Consider the following 15,243-nt stretch of genomic DNA (forward strand, 5'->3'; position numbering starts at 1 on the left):
GAACGCGTCGATTTGGATGCTTTGCAAACTCCAGCACTTCGCGAAACAGGAACAGGTCCTCGCTCCAGTCCGGTGGCCGCTGCTCCCACTCCCCCTGCAGATCGTCCACTTCGCGCTCGCTCTTGTCCGGGAACACAGCCCTGAGCTGAGCGAGAATGTGAGCGTTGAGGTCGACGTTGTCGGCCAGGCGGCGCAGTTGCTCGGGGCCAAACAGCTTGCCAAAGCAAGTCCAACCGTTGTCGTTTTTCTGGAGCGGGTCGCAGCCGTGGTCGATGAGGATGTTCATGACGTCGCGTGCCTCCACGGCGCCGGCATAGTGGGCGGCCGTGTTGCCGTCATCCGTGATGGCATCGGGCGTGCACCCGCTCTCAATCAGCAGCTCCACCATCTCCATGTTGCGGTTCTGCGCAGCATAGTGCAGAGGTGTAAGGCCTGCAAAGACCGCAAGTCAAGTGGGCAAGCCAGTGAGCAAGCATGTTGTATGATGTCATGATACATGGAAGAGCAAGACAACGCGTCAAGAGAGCTAAGGTCGATATCTGAGGGCAGTGAGGCGGGGGGGGGGAAGGTGTTGATTTGGTTCGATCCGTCACTGGGTGTGCTAGAGTGCAGCCCCACGACCAATTGCAACGGGGGGGGGGCAGGCAGCAAGAAGATGACTGAGCTCGTACCGACGGAGGTTCGGATGTCCATGCGTTCGCGCGGCATGCGTGCAATGAGCGTTTTGGCCGTCTCCGTGAGGATCTGGCCGGGGGCCAGCTCGCTGTTCCCACGCATCACCTCGTGCAGCGGGCAGAGACCGCCTTTCTTGGCGGGGATGGTCTGATCCGCACCGGCATCGAGCAGGCATTTCACCAGCTGACGTGTGTGTGGGTTGTTGTCGTTGAGAAACATGTTGAGAAACATGATTCGTGTCGGACATGTGCATGTGGCATGTGAGAAGGCACAGGCAATATTTGTCCCTTGTATGTGTATGTGTGTGTGTGTGTTTGTGCGTGTGTGTTTGTGTGTATGTGTGAAGCAAAGGGTGTCGTACAGGATAAACAGCAATCCACATACCAGCCCACATACCAGGGACAAGCATGTGCAGGCCGGTGTCTGCACCCACAGTCAGTGCGTGCTGCGCACCTCGTTTGCTTCGTCATCGTTTGGCCAGGTTGACACAACCAGGCGGAGCGGGGTCCAACCATACCTGTTGGCTTGGTTGACCTTGTCCTTGTTTGCCGCGATGATTTTCTTTACATCCTCAACAGGCCGCTTGTCCTCCAGCGCTTGCAGGATCACCGACATGGCACTGAATGATGTGGGCGTACGGACCGGCTTTGGAGATGAGGTTGGCGTGGAAGCAACAGAAGAAGCAAAGCAGCAGGGCGAGGAGGAGGAGGAAGAAGAAGAAGGAGGAGGAAGAAGGACCTTGTGATGCCATGTCACAAGAGCCCACTGCTTCTACTTGCATCGTCTCATTGTGAGAGGAGGAAAGCGCACCTGCAAAAGTTGGGGGGTCGGTCGGCGTTGGACAGAAGCAGAAGAAGAAGAAGAAGGGTGTTTGGGGTTTATGGCCATCATCACCGGCTGGCGGCGCTGTCCTTGCTTCATTTGCAATTTGCAACGCATTGCACGTGTGTTTTTGCAAAGCAGCCAGGAAGACAAGCAAGCAAGACAGGCAAGACGACAAGCAAAGCAAGACCAAGCAAGCTGTGAAGCCGAGTAGAAGCCACGAGTGAAGGCAAAGATGGCGGGCGGGGACGCTGAGGTTGAGGATGTGACGCTGGCTGTGGTTGAGCTGGTGGTGTTCATGGTGCTGTTGGTGCTTGTGTTGATGCACCTGGTGAAGCGAAGAGGAAGGCGGGCCGTCGCACCGTCAGCAAAGGCAGCAAGAGCAGCAGCAGTAGCAGGCACGGCAACAGGTGGCAGCGCAGAAGCACAGGCGCAGCTGCAAGCGGCAATCACACGTGCCTTTGCCAACGCTGGCAAGCGGGATGGCAAGGTTGAGCTGCGTGTGCAGGTGGCCAGGCTACCTGCTCTGGATAAGAACTACGAGGATGTTGTGGAACTCACGCTGCCCATGGCCAGCTCCGACATGGACTTGGCTCCGCTGCGGCGGCTGCCAAACTTGACAAGCTTGACCCTCACTGGCCCGCCGCTGCGCTTGGAGCACCTGCAAGTGGTGCGGTCGCTGCCAAACCTCCGCCGCCTCCACCTCGGCGGCTCCCGTGTTGTTGTTGACGCCAACAACAGCATCACAGGCTTTTGCAAACCGAAGGTTGGACGTAGCGGGCGGGGGTGTATGTGAATGTGAATGTGTGAGTGTGAGTGTGTGTATGTGAGTGTGAGTGCACTTGTGCGTGAGTGCACTTGTGCGTGAGTGTGCGTGAGTGCGTGTGGGTGTGAGCGCGCGCGTGTGTGTGTGCATGCACATTTGTGTGAGTGCGTGTGAGTGTGAGTTCGTGTATGTGCATGCACATTTGTGTGAGTGTGTGCGCGCGCGTGCAGATGTGTTGTATGTGCACACGATTGTGTGCCATTGCTTGAGGTCTTGTGGTACATGTGCCTGTTCCTGTGCATGAACCTTGCATTGCGCTGTCGGATTGAACAGGCACACCAACCGCCCACTGCGTGCTGTGTCTGGGCACTGTTCCGTCATCACCGGTTGCGCGTGCTGGTGGCTGTGACCGCCATCTCACCCTGCCACTCTCTATGGGTTGCTTCGCCTGCAGGATGTGTTTGAGTTTGCACGCTCGATGCGCGGCAGGCTTGACGTGCTCGAGCTCCCGGACAAGGCGGCATATGAGGTTGCGCGTGTGGTGAAGGTGTTCAAGAAGGCCATGGTTGTCGTTGTCGCCGTGTCGCACTCGCTCGCCATATCGGACCGCGTCTACTTCAACCGCACCACCCAGCAGTTTGCCGCGTACGTGTGTGTGTGTGTGTGTGTGTGTGTGTGTGTGTGTGTGTGTGTGTGTGTGTGTGTGTGTGTGTGTGTGTGTGTGTGTGTGTGTGTGTGTGTGTGTGTGTGTGTGTGTGTGTGTGTGTGTGTGTGTGTGTGTGTCAGCGAACATGCTCGATGGTCCACGCCAACGTCTCATGTTCACCTGCATGTGTGTATGCGTAGGCATGCCACCAGCGACCACATTTGGAACAGCAAGAAGGTGCGATTGTGTTGTGGATCTTGGCAACCCTTGTGCATGTGTGTGTGTGCGTGCGGACATAGCTTGTTGCTTTCGTAGTGACCCCCTGTTTGCTTCTCTCAATCTCATTCGTCGCCCACGGCTTTGTGTGTGTGTGTGTGTGTGTGTGTGTGTGTGTGTGTGTGTGTGTGTGCGTGTCTGTGTGTGTGTGTCTGTGTGTGTGTGTGTGTGTGTTGCCACTTGCTGCTGCTGCTGCTGCTGCTGTGCAGACGTGCGTTTCGGAAATACGAACGGACGACCACACACAGCTGCAAATCGCAACTCACAACCCGGACATCCCGAGCTCACACATTGACAACCAGGTAACCAACACCAAGTGCATGGGGTTATGTTGGTGTGGGCTGTGTGCCTGTGCATGTATGGTTGTGCACAGTGCAGGGTATCCATGCGCTGGTGTCCGTCCTTTGCAGTTGCCACCCACTCAAACTCATGCACATGACTTGCACACATGATGTGCACACATGATGTGCACACATGATGTGCACACACACATGATACACACACACACACACACACACACACACACCAGGTTGCGATCAAGGTTGTTGAGGCGGGCAGGCCCGGTGATGCAGTGATGTGGTGCGGTGTGGGCGAATTGGCAGACGGCTGAGACAGCGGACACCCTTGCTCTGCGTTAACATAATTGCACGTCGTTGTGCGGCTTGCTTGCGTGCATGATAATAGTGTCGGTTGAATAAAGAACAGTGGTGATCACTGTTGCATCTGCAGGCAATTGGTCGATAGTGATGTTTGAGGGACAGCAAGGTGACCTGAAGGTGGCGAGAGTGCTCAAACTGAAGTGAAAGACATGCATGTATGGATGCATATGGATGCTGCTACCGTGGCTCTTTACTCCGTTTATTCATTCACGTCGGTAACGAAACAACTGCTGCTGATGCTCATGGCCATGGTCGCGGCAGTACCATTCAAAACAGGAAGGGGGCTGTTTGCTTGTTGGTGTGTGTGTGTGTGTGTGTGTGTGTGTGTGTGTGTTGTGTGTTGTGTGTGTGTGTGTGCGTGTGTGTGTTATTGTGGTGGGCGATAGACGAGGCAGTCAATGGTGCCCTTTGGTGCTGTCAGATACAACATCTTCACCACGTCGTCCACAGGCATGCGCCCAACAGGCACACCTGCAAACACAAAGAGGATAGTGGTGGTGGTGATGGACATACAGGTGAGACAAGCAGCAGAGGAATACACCAGTCCGCCCACGTCACATGGTGCAATGCATTAGCTTCTTACCGTTGAGCTGCACAAAGCGATCGCCAACTTGCAGGCCGGGACAGAGCGAGTTGTCCGTGACAGATGCCACGACGCAGTGGGTGTGCTTGCCTTCAAACACCTCCTCCATGTCAAAGCCAAACCCAGAGGAGGGGCTGCGTGTAATCTGAACACACCACGTTGCAGCACATACGATGCGGCAGGGCAAGGGGAAGGTTTCAGTGAGCACGTTGCTGTGGCAGAAATGAAGCAGCGCAACACGACATAGCACTGACACAACACGACACTACACAGCACAAACGCAACACAAACGCAACACAAACACAGCGCAGCAGACGAGACGGGGGTGGCGCTGGTCACGACCTTGACGGTGATGGTGTGTGGCCCAGTCGGTTCTTCGTGATCGCGTTCGCGCTGAAACGCCAGCATCCATCCTCGCTTCTCCTCTGCCGTCTTTGCGTAAAGCGTGTACCACTTGTTCTGCAACGCAACGCAACGCAACGCAACGCGCACGCACACGTGGCAGCAGGGTGACACGCGTGAGCAACGTCACTGCTACCATACCACCAATGCACACAAACACCACTTGCGAGCGATACTGAACACCGCTTCCTTCCTTCAAGGAAAGGGGTTGGGGTTGGGGTCATCCAACACACACACACACACACACACACACACACACACACACACACACACACACACACACACACACACACACACACACACACACACACACACACACACCTTCTTAACGTTGTTGATCTCCCATGCGTGGTTCAGCATCATACCGTCATGTTTCATTGCGCCATCAGGCAAATCTAAAGACACGCACGCAGTTGCATATGAGAACGAGTAACGGGAGCTCACAAGCACACACACACACACACACACACGCACACACACGCACACGCACACACACACGCGCAATGCTTGTGGTAGTTGCGCAGCTAGCTCACCTCGAATGTGGACATCACGCAGGTCGAGTGTTCCTTTGACCTCCAGCTTGCCTTTCTCGCGCTTGCAATACACTGAGCAATGGTTCAGAGTACACAGTGAAGTTCATGTTGTGCATGTGCACGCGTGTGCGTGAGAAACGGCACTGCATCGGTTCACACAACCAATCAAAGTTGCAACTCAGCACAGAAACAGGCAAGACCAACAAGAGACTGACAGACACGAGCACAGACCCAACCCCAACCTGACAAGCACTGTCACACACACACACACACACACACACACACACACACACACACACACATACACACACACACACAAACAACAACAAGTACACGTCAGCAGCCTTGTGTTCACGCACCAAGGAGGCGATCGAAGAGGAAGAACCAGCGGCATTGCGCTTTGCCCTTTGAAATCTTCATCAGCTGGCCATGATGCAACAGCACAAGCCGACTCGACTGACCGGATGAGCCTGGCAACAAAAACAAGTCACACGTGTGCGCACAATAAGCAGCAGCGCACCATGTAATCGCGATCAACAACGCTGACAAACAACGACAGCAGACAACACCCACTTCATCGCTATCACATCAGCGCAATAACAGCCATCAGCACAACAAGCACCATCACCGTCACCATCATCAGCATCACGGAAACGCACTCTTCCACGATTTGAGCTGTGGCCGCAGGTGCAAGAGGTCGTCAGCGAGGCGTGCAACGGGGTCCTTCGTCAGCAGCATGCGCGATTCAAGCGTGTTGCGCCGCCTGCGTGCTGTCGATACAGACAGCGTGCGGTGGTTCCGTCCTCCCTGTGCATCTCCGCTGATAGTTGGTCCGTTTGCTCCCAATCGCACAAAGCCTTGCACACATAAACGACAAGGCAGCCAAGCAGTGACGCGCGTGTGTGTGTGTATTCAGTGTGAGGGGAGGTAAACGATAGAACGCACGCGAGTGCGATCTGAACACGCTTGTTGATGGATGTGAACACATGCCCGATGATGCTTACTTCCACGCCGCGGAATGTCGTGTGCCGTGGCCGTCTGTCCACCACACACAGTGTGAAAACAAGATGATGAGTGAGCTAGCGAGGGGACAAGGCATGTGAAGCAGGCAAGCGCCACCACATGGCTCGTGAAAGCTAAACCAACAGCAACAACAGCCACAAGAACAACAACAGTAGCAGAAAGAGCAATAGCAACAAGGCCAACAATGCTACTCCCGTCCACTCCGTACATGTGATCGTCGTTTCTTGGAAGCGGCGCGGGCCGTGTTGCCGCCAGGTGCACCTGCAGCGATTGCAAAAAAACTCGTCACTTTCCGTTCTTGGTGCTATCTCAACATGGGGGAAACACGCCGCGTACACATGTACACATACAATGCACACTGCACGCAAGCACGCATGCACACACACAACATGCACAAACATACACCCCCGCACACCCTGTACCTGGTGGGGGCGGAGCCTTCCTGAGGGGATGGCTGCCTGCTGCTTGCTGTTGGTGCTGCTGTTGAGGTTGTGCCGGTGGCGGCTGTTGTGGCGCCGATTGAGGCGATGAGGCCGTTGGTGGCGGTGCTGGCGGTGCGTGTGGTGGAGCGCGATGGTGGTGTGGATGGTGCGCAATTCCAAGCCGTTGCTGCTGCTGCTGCGGTCGTGGTACCTCAACACCTGCCTGCTGGAGCTGATGGTGGTGATGTGGGAGTTCGTCGCCGGGGCGTGGCCCCACGTGGCGTGGCGGGCGTTTGGCTGCTGCCTGTGGCGGATTGTGTGGGCGGTGCGGCACGTGTTGTCCAGTCGGGTGGTGTGCAGGAGCAGGCGGCGTGGCAGGGTGCTGCGGTGGCGGTGGCGGCGGTGGCGTGAAGATGGGCACTTGATCCGTTGGTGGTGGTGGCATTGGCAGATCCACAGCGCCGCCGTCTTCGGCCAGGGGCGGCGGCGGTGGAAGTGAGATGGATGCAAGCTGCTCCTGCTGCTCGTGTGATTGATGTGCTGCATTGATGCCATCACCCCGTTGTGCCGGTGGTGGCGGCGGCGGCAGCGAGTCCAAGTCCTCATCAGCACTCGATTGATCTGCTGGTGGCGGCGGCGGTGGAGGAATGTTGATAATGGATGTAGGGGTCGGCGCCACGGTGGGCGTGGCTGTTGGCGCTGTCCCCACTGTGCCTGCAGGCATCGTAACCGAGGATGATGCGGGTGTGTCGCTGTCGCCGGCTTGTCGAACATCCGCTCCAACCTCTTTTTGTGCCCGCCCAGCCAGCTTTGCTCTCAGCTCAGCCATGGGATCACCCACACGCGCCACAGTTTCCTGCCGATGCTGCTGTGGCGCTGTTGTCCGGGGTGTGGTGGTCGTTTCCGGACCAACACCATCATCAGCCGGTGGCGGTGGCGGCGGCAGCGAGATGTCTACTGCAGCCTGCTGACTTAAAGTGGTTGTTGACGATGGTTGCGGTGGTGGTGGAGGCACATGAAACGTCATCTCTGGTTGTTGTTGTTGGTGTTGTTGTTGTTGGTGTTGTTGCTGTTGGTGTTGTTGTTGTTGGTGTTGTTGTTGTTGGTGTTGTTGTTGGTGTTGTTGTTGTTGTTGTTGTTGTTGTTGTTGTTGTTGCGAGTCGTCTGCATCAATCACGGATTCGGGCACCTCGTGGTTGAACTGTTTCACGACGCCCGTGGATGTGCGCGACCTAAACTCGCCTTGCTGTGCTTGCCCGTGCGCCGAAGGCATTGTCGCCGCAGCTGCGTCTGTGTCAATGTCACCATGTGCATCGTTCATGTCAATTCCAAGAGTGTAGTGGTACGACGCCGTGTTGAGGGGCCGCGTGGTTTCTCGCTTGGGCAGCTGTGGCGGCACGTCACCACCCTGTTGTTCAAGAACAGCATCGATGCTTCCACCAGTGCTGCCATCCCCGGACTGTCGACTTGGGTCCCCGCTTCCATCTGCCGCGGACCCGCGTTGCGATGCCCCGATTCGCTCCACATACGTGCTGGGGAAATGCCCAATGCGCCCTGTCCGCGTGGTACAACCGCGCGTGTGATGAGTTGGGACGTGTTTGGGTTACTGCGATCGGTTGAATAGCGGGAGAGAGCAGAGCAAGACAGAACGTGACGCTCGAACATGAAACACACACACACACACACGCACACGCACACACACACGCGCGCGCACGATCAAAATGCATACGCACACTCGTGCGCCTACACACAGAGCGCAGCGCAGCAAATCAGAGAGATGTGGCATGTGGTCTTGTGGTGCAAGGTGTTCAACGCACCGTCAAGCACGCCTGTCCACCAGTCCTTGGATGCAGGCCCAGACACCACACGGACAACGTCGCCCTGTTGGAACTCTAGCTCATCTGCCGCCTCGGCAGTAAACGCATACAGCGCACGTGCAAAGAAGGACTCCTGCAGGACAACCAACAATCATGGATGCACAGCCACACGCATAAGGAGAAAGTAACGTGAGCATGTGATGCGCAGTCAAGAAAAGGCAGTCCATGTTCACGCCCGTACCCACACGCACGCATACACCACTGCTATCGGGTTGCAAGGCCACAGTCGCACCTCCAGCGAGGCTTCTTTGTCCACTGTTTCGACCTCTGCAGCTGAAGGTTGCAGCTGTGCCTGGGAAGCGTGGGCGTCGTCAGTCGTGCTGACTGGAAAAGTTTGAGTTGGATAAAACGCCTCGTCATCGCCATCATCGCTGTCGTCCGTGTCGTCGTCATCCTCATCATACGTGCGTTGTTGTTGTTGTTGTTGTTGTTGTTGTTGTTGTTGTTGTTGTTGTTGTTGTTGTTGTTGCTGCTGCTGTTGTTCATCTTGCGAAGGAGGAGGGGGCGCGGGAAGGTCAATAGTCACGGCATTCGTGCCTGCAGGCAACGCAACTGGTTGTGGCACATGTCCATTTGGCTGAGAGTGCAATTGCGCCGGCTGATGTTCACCAGTTGAATTTGTGACAACTGTGCCGTTCGCTACCCCCTTGTCCTGCACAGCAGCTTGCGGGAGAGCCTGACTCTGCGGTGTTTCACGGTGTGGTCGGTCCTCTTGGCCGGGTTCCACCTGCTCTTCTTCCTGCTGCTGGTGCTGCTGCTGGTGCTGTTGCGGCTGGCTTTGGGCTTCTTGCTGTGCGTGGTGGTTCGCGTGCTGTTGCCCCACTTCATCATCACCACCACCACCACCACCACCACCACCACAGTCGGCGTCATCACCCTCATCACCGTCATCACCACCCTCGCTACCTTCACCAACACCGCCGCCGCCATCATCGCCCTGTTTCCCCTTAAAGTGCTGCTGTTTTGGTTGTCGCTGCTCCGCGTCCTTTGCCTGTTCGTTCTTCTCCTCATTTTGGTGTTTCAAGGGCTTCAGCCACGACGAGGGCACCCAGTGCGGCGAGCTATCGTAGGTCACGAGCGACCACCCGCTCGAGCTTGCTTCGCTCACGTGCACCTTTGCACCGGCCGGCAGGACGGCACCTGCCGTGGTCGTGTACTCCGCCAACAGCTGATGGTCTGCAGCCACCATTTCCCTTTCCCCCCCAAACACAAACAAGAGATATGAGCAAGGAGGAGGTTCGTTGGGTTGCTTGGTGTTGTTTTGGTTGTATTCCTGTTTATGTCTTGCAGCAAATTTCTACAACCTCGGCTTGTCGGTGCTTCTTGGCATTTTGGTTGCTTGCTGTGGGTGTTGTTGCGGCTGGCCCATGGCTCATGATGACGACGGATGCTCATGCACACAAGAAGACATGGTGTTACATTACTGTCGCGCGTTTCTTGGCCCTCACCCCAACCTGGCGCACTTCCACACAGCCCCCCTCCCCAACTGGGCGCTGCACTTGCTCAACTCTGTGGTGTCTGTTCACTTGGCAATATTTCTACAGCGGGTCAGCCAAACAAAAGCAAGAATAACGATACAGCACCACGCGTGTATGTGCACGTGTGTGTGTGTGTGAGCAAGCAAGGACCCGTGCGAGAGTGCAAAGTAACATGGTGCACACGCTGGGAGAAAAGAAGACGCACAATAGCAAAAACACGGCCGGGCGTTGTATCAACACAAATGCAAGCAACGCAAGCAATGCAAGCAACGCAAGCAACGCCACAGCCACAACCGCACACATATACACACACACGCAATGGTTGGCATGGCGCCAAACACAACGCAGACACATGATAACAACGCCCAGTGTCACTCGTTCATGGAGTTTGCAATTGCAATGGATGCGCGCGTGAACGCCTTTGGATCCAGTCGCAGTACTTCGTCCACAAGCGCCGTCTTCCACGCCCGCAGGCCCCGAATCTCCGTCGTCAGGTCACCAACTCTGCAGTGGAGGGGGGAGGGGAGAGGGGAGAGGCATGGAGAAGCGCAGACACAACGAATATCCGCGGGGGGGGGGAGGGGGGAATGAGCTGCAATAGGTGCAGCGCGGCACGTGCATGCAAGCAAACACACACATAGACACAGACACACGCACGCACACAGACACAGACACAAACACACAGACACACACACTCACGCACACGCACACAGACACAGACACACACACACACACACACACACACACATCACGCACCTGTCGCGAAGGGAGGAGATTTGGTCGCGGTGTTCGCGTGCGTCTGCTTGCATCAGTTCAAGCATCTTGTGTAATCGCGCATTCTCCACCTCCAACTCCTCCTTCTCTTCCAACAGCGTCTGCGAGGAACCAGAGGTGCCGCTCAGCTCCCGCACCTGCTGCTCCAAGCTCTCCACCTGCCGCTGGTGGTCTTCCCTCAGCCTCTGCAGCTTCTCTTCCAGCATTGCCTTCTCAGTTACATGTCGCTGCTCGTTGGCCTCAGCCAACACCATCTGCTGCCTCAGCTCCTGCACCTCCTTCTGCCGCGCCTTGCCCCCGCCGCCAAACAGCGGTTTGCGCTTGCGACCGCCACCGCTATCGCCGCTCACGGCGCTGCTGATGGTTGTGCCGCTGGTTGTCGGCGCCATGCCGTCCACACTCCTCGCCGACTGCGATTGCTGCTGCTGCTGCTGCTGCTGCTGCTGCTGTCGTCGCAGCAGTGCACCTGTGGCGTTGGTGGCGGTGTTGGACGAGCCAGAGGCACCGCTGGTGATGGACGAGGAGTCCAGGTTTCCTTTGGACGCGCGCGGCGAGGAGCGAACGCTGGCTGTGCCTGCCGTGTGGGCAACGCGGCCCTGCTCGTAGGGCAGCAGCTGGAACCAGCCCATGATGGTGGTGGTCGATGCAATCTCCAGCAGCGAGAAGGACATGGCGCCCAGGCACTCGTTGGTGCGCATGCGGGAGTGGTCCCACACCGTCACCTGCAGCCGCGTGTCGTCATCAAGGGCAACCCCTGTTCCGATCGGCATCTTGAAGCTCTGCTGAAACACGGGGTTGTGCGTTCGCCGCTGCACGCGCGTCTTGTGCTTGCTGGAGCGCACGTTTTTGCCGCGCTCGCTCAAGTACAGCTTCACATACGTGTCCTTTCCTGCTAGGCTGCGGCCCTCCCGCACGGTCACATGCACATGCCCGGCCACGCGCCCTTTGCCCTTGTTGCCGCCACCGCGCGTGCTGCCCGCAGCGGTGGCGTCCGGCGAGGTGGCGCTGGACGATGGCTCGTAGTGGATGTTGAGGCTCAGCTCCCCCTCCACTGTCGACGCAGACACGACGTTTGCCGACGCCACGGAGACGAGCGAGGTGAGCGACCCTGTCCGGCGAAGACCAGACGCGAGGGACGGCCCACTCGCATGATCACGCCCATTACCGCCAGCACCACCATCAGCAGCATCCCCGCTGCTGTTTGCGTCTCCCTTGTGCGCGGTGCCCGTGCTTGTATCAGCACTGTCAGTCACTGTAACGGCAGGTTGTGCTGTCGTTGTCCTTGCGTTTGCGGCGGCTACGGTTGCTCCTGGTGCCGCTTGTGCTGGTGTCGGTGCACTAGCGCCATCCTCCATATCGTGGGAGGTGGTAGCTGCCTTAGACTTCGCCACAGCATCCCTGTCTGCTGGGGGTGTCGGCTCTCGATCGGTTGCGTCTGCACGACGTGTGCTAGTGTCGCGTATGTTGTTGCTGCTGGCGTTGGTGCTTGTGCTGGTGTCTGTGGTCGCCGCATTCTGGGTACCCGTGCTTGCTGTGGAGGTGGCATCGGCGCTGTTGTTGTTGTTGTTGTTGTTGTTGTTGTTGTTGTTGTTGTTGTTGTTGTTGTTGTTGTTGTTGTTGTTGTTGTTGTTGTTGTTGTTGTTGTTGTTGTTGTTGTCCTCGTCGTCTTCACGCACGTGCGTGGTGCGGCCTGTGTGGTACGGCAACAGCCGAAACCACCCGCGCGTCGTGCCGTCCCTACAGCGGGGAAGACAAGGGTGGTGTGTGAGTGTGTGAGCGTGAGAGAGAGAGAGAGAGAGAGAGAGAGAGAGAGAGAGAGAGAGAGAGAGAGAGAGAGAGAGAGAGAGAGAGAGAGTGTGTGTGTGAGTGTGTGTGTGCGTGTGTGTGTGTGTGTGTGTGTACCAACATGAGCGATTCAAACTGTGCGGATCTGTCACAATTCAGCCATGCAGGTGAACCAAAAGGACTGCAACCAAACAGAGCCAACACCAGGTACACTCAGCAGACACATCCTCCCTCCCCCCCCCCCCAATGAAGCTGACCGGATGAGGTCCGAGATGGAGAAGGAGAAGCTCCCTGTGCACTCGTTGCTGCGCAGGCGGGCTCGGTCCCACACCGCCAGCTGCAGCCGGTGGTTCGCTGGGTGCTGCACTGCGCTCTCAGGCAGCTCAATCACCGCCTTGGACTTGGGAAGCGTGTGGGAATCGCGCGCACCGGCGTCGCTCTTCCATTTTGTCTTTTTGATGTCGCTGCCGCCTTTGCTCACGTACGCCTTCAAGTACGGGCGTGATGCAATCAGCGACCGACTGGACAGCACGTCCACCACGACCTGCCGCCGCCTGCCTCGCTGCGGGGCGGCTGCCGTAATGCACAGCTGCACAGTCCCGCGCACAAGCCCGCTCGACACAATCTGGTCTGGGCGGAGCGACACGAGGGACGTGAGCGAATCCGATCGTTGTAAGCCCTTGCCCTCATTCGGTGCTGTGTCTTGCTGGCGCCGGTTCGCTGCTGTGGCGCTGGCACTGCTGCTGCTGCTGGTGGTGGTGTGAGGGGTCTCTGGCTGTGGGTGTATTGGTGGTGGGGAAGGCTGCGTTCGCGCCTCACCAGGGGTGTCGCCATGGCTGGCGGCGGATGGCTTGCCCTCTTGTGCTCGCACGATGGGCTGTTTCTCCAAACCCTTTGCCTCTGCTTTGTGCGTCACTTCTGCAGCAGCAGCAGACTCATCAGCTCTGCTTGCCACCCTCTTTTCCTCCTCGTCCTTTCCCATACCGCTTCCCTTCTCTTTGTTCTCCTCCCCCTCCTTCACCTTCGCTTCTTCTTCCTCATCCATTGCATCCACGTCAATCTCGTCATCATCATCGTCGTCGTCACCATCGCGGCTGGTGGTGTCGCCTTGTTTACGATCAAGCACCAGCACGGGCGCCCTGGCATCATATTCGGGTGCTGTTGACGTTGCTGATGCTGCTACGGGCCTGGTAGGAAGCGATGGTTGCTGTTTGGCAGGTTGCTGCCGCAGCTGTTGTTGTTGCTTCTGGTTCTGCTGTTGGCCTGGTGGCACGGGCAGCTTTGCTTGTCTGCGCCGTGTGGATCCATTGCGGCTGCCGTCACCGGTCGTGATGGGGGACGCCCGCTGCGGTGGTGTTGGCAACGTGGGCGCCGTGGTGCTCGTGGACGTGGTTGTAGGGGTAGATCTTGAAGCACTTGCATCTTGCTGCTGCTGTTCCGTCTGCTGTTGTTGTTCCTTCTGCTGCTGTTGCTGCTGGGTGGCTCCGTTTGCACCTGAAGTGGATGAGGGCAAGGTGGCTGTAGCATCAGATGCCGAGGCTGCTGAATCGTTGTCTTGCTCCTGCTTGTGCTCCTGTCTGGTGCTGTCGTCGGGCGTGCGGGAGGGCACGGGCTGTGCAAACCGCGCAAAGGAGCGAGCCATGGTTTCAAAGTCCTCCTCGTCCTCCTTCTTGCCGCCAGATGCGTCATCGGAGCGACCGTCCTTTGTGCCGGATGTGCCCAAGGGTGATGCACCGCTCTTGCCTTTCTTGCGGCCGCTGCTGCGGAACACGCCCTTCAGCCTGAGCTTGCTGCCGCCGCCGTGCTTGGTTGGCGTCGTGCCGGTGCTGGAGGCTGTGCTGGCGAGGCTGCTCTGCGATGGGTGGCGGGCGAGGTTGGAGGTGCGCACGAGCTCCTCCGGTCGAAGCGTGTCCTCTTCACCAAGAAACTCGTTGAAGGTGCGGCCGTCCGCCTCCGGCTGCAGCTGCCACCAGCCAAAGAGGCGGTCCTTGCCCACGAGCTCGTCCAGGCCGAAGGAGAACCCACCGACGCACTCGTTCGAGCCGAGGCGGGCGTGGTCCCACACGGTGATTTGCAGGCGGTTGTTAGCATCAAACTTGGTGCCCTTCTTGAGGTAGTAGACGAAGCGCTCCTCAAACAAGGGGCGCCCTTGCTTCTTGTGTGGCTTGGTCTTCTGCTTGGTGCCGCGCACGTCCTTCCCGTCCTTGCTGAGGTACAGCTTGACGTATGGCTCGTTGATGACGAGGCCAAGCCCTTCCTTGACAAGGATGTGCAGGGTGCCCTCGGTCTTCTCCTTTGGCTTGGGCTTCTCGAAGCGCACGTCGAGCTTGAGCGCCCCGCGTGCGTCGCGCGTGCCGTGCTTGCGATCCCCAGCCATGGACGCCACCGACGCCAGCGACGTCATGCTATCCGATCGCCGCAAGAAGTACGTGTGCCGGTCCCCCATCGTGTCGGTCAATGTGTGTGTGTTGTGGTTGGGTGTCTTGTTGCTCGTTGAAGCCGGTGTGCAGTTTATGGTGTTT

General features: G+C 57.6%; 4 protein-coding genes across 4 annotated transcripts in view; 1 reads left to right on the plus strand and 3 right to left on the minus strand.

Moving 5' to 3' along the window:
* PTSG_05108 (uncharacterized protein) overlaps positions 1 to 1,543 on the minus strand; it is a 1,746-nt gene extending 203 nt beyond the window's left edge. The window contains exons 1-4 of the mRNA XM_004993636.1: positions 1,486 to 1,543; positions 1,129 to 1,294; positions 672 to 858; positions 1 to 432 (exon numbers count right to left, since the gene is read on the minus strand). The exon at positions 1 to 432 is cut by the window's left edge and continues 203 nt beyond it. Of these exons, the coding sequence (XP_004993693.1) occupies positions 1 to 432; positions 672 to 858; positions 1,129 to 1,290 (781 nt within the window). The 5' untranslated portion in view covers positions 1,291 to 1,294; positions 1,486 to 1,543. The remainder of the gene's footprint in view (positions 433 to 671; positions 859 to 1,128; positions 1,295 to 1,485) is intronic.
* Positions 1,544 to 1,608: 65 nt separating this feature from the next.
* PTSG_05109 (uncharacterized protein) lies at positions 1,609 to 3,913 on the plus strand. Its single transcript, XM_004993637.1, has 5 exons — positions 1,609 to 2,263; positions 2,718 to 2,908; positions 3,110 to 3,146; positions 3,395 to 3,487; positions 3,715 to 3,913. The coding sequence occupies exons 1-5, from the start codon at positions 1,733 to 1,735 to the stop codon at positions 3,793 to 3,795; spliced, it is 933 nt and encodes a 310-aa protein (XP_004993694.1). The 5' UTR covers positions 1,609 to 1,732; the 3' UTR covers positions 3,796 to 3,913.
* Positions 3,914 to 4,027: 114 nt separating this feature from the next.
* On the minus strand, positions 4,028 to 9,950 carry PTSG_12260 (uncharacterized protein). Its single transcript, XM_004993638.1, has 12 exons — positions 8,917 to 9,950; positions 8,625 to 8,757; positions 6,808 to 8,361; positions 6,594 to 6,646; positions 6,367 to 6,400; positions 6,022 to 6,219; positions 5,722 to 5,832; positions 5,363 to 5,434; positions 5,151 to 5,224; positions 4,770 to 4,886; positions 4,428 to 4,572; positions 4,028 to 4,315 (listed from the first exon to the last, which is right to left on the minus strand). Exons 1-12 carry the CDS (start codon positions 9,871 to 9,873, stop codon positions 4,212 to 4,214), a joined length of 3,552 nt encoding a protein of 1,183 aa, XP_004993695.1. The 5' UTR covers positions 9,874 to 9,950; the 3' UTR covers positions 4,028 to 4,211.
* A 583-nt stretch (positions 9,951 to 10,533) lies between these two features.
* Positions 10,534 to 15,226, minus strand: PTSG_12261 (uncharacterized protein; the record flags this gene model as incomplete). Its single annotated transcript, XM_004993639.1, has 6 exons — positions 12,979 to 15,226; positions 12,459 to 12,673; positions 11,948 to 12,206; positions 11,429 to 11,908; positions 10,919 to 11,335; positions 10,534 to 10,666 (listed from the first exon to the last, which is right to left on the minus strand). Exons 1-6 carry the CDS (start codon positions 15,165 to 15,167, stop codon positions 10,534 to 10,536), a joined length of 3,693 nt encoding a protein of 1,230 aa, XP_004993696.1. The 5' UTR covers positions 15,168 to 15,226.
* Positions 15,227 to 15,243: the final 17 nt, after the last annotated feature.

Source organism: Salpingoeca rosetta (genome assembly GCF_000188695.1).
Source record: "Salpingoeca rosetta unplaced genomic scaffold supercont1.12, whole genome shotgun sequence".
Classification (NCBI taxonomy): Eukaryota; class Choanoflagellata; order Craspedida; family Salpingoecidae; genus Salpingoeca; species Salpingoeca rosetta.

Excerpts from the sequence above, each read along its gene's own strand:
- PTSG_05109 (XM_004993637.1), top strand. The coding sequence starts at position 1,733 with ATGGCGGGCGGGGACGCTGAGGTTGAGGATGTGACGCTGGCTGTGGTT. Across the intron at positions 3,147-3,394 it reads ACATTTGGAACAGCAAGAAG|ACGTGCGTTTCGGAAATACG; the intron begins GTGCGATTGTGT and ends GCTGCTGTGCAG. Across the intron at positions 3,488-3,714 it reads GCTCACACATTGACAACCAG|GTTGCGATCAAGGTTGTTGA; the intron begins GTAACCAACACC and ends CACACACACCAG.
- PTSG_12260 (XM_004993638.1), bottom strand. The coding sequence starts at position 9,873 with ATGGTGGCTGCAGACCATCAGCTGTTGGCGGAGTACACGACCACGGCA. Across the intron at positions 8,758-8,916 it reads ACAAAGAAGCCTCGCTGGAG|GAGTCCTTCTTTGCACGTGC; the intron begins GTGCGACTGTGG and ends GTTGTCCTGCAG. Across the intron at positions 4,887-5,150 it reads AGATCAACAACGTTAAGAAG|AACAAGTGGTACACGCTTTA; the intron begins GTGTGTGTGTGT and ends GTTGCGTTGCAG.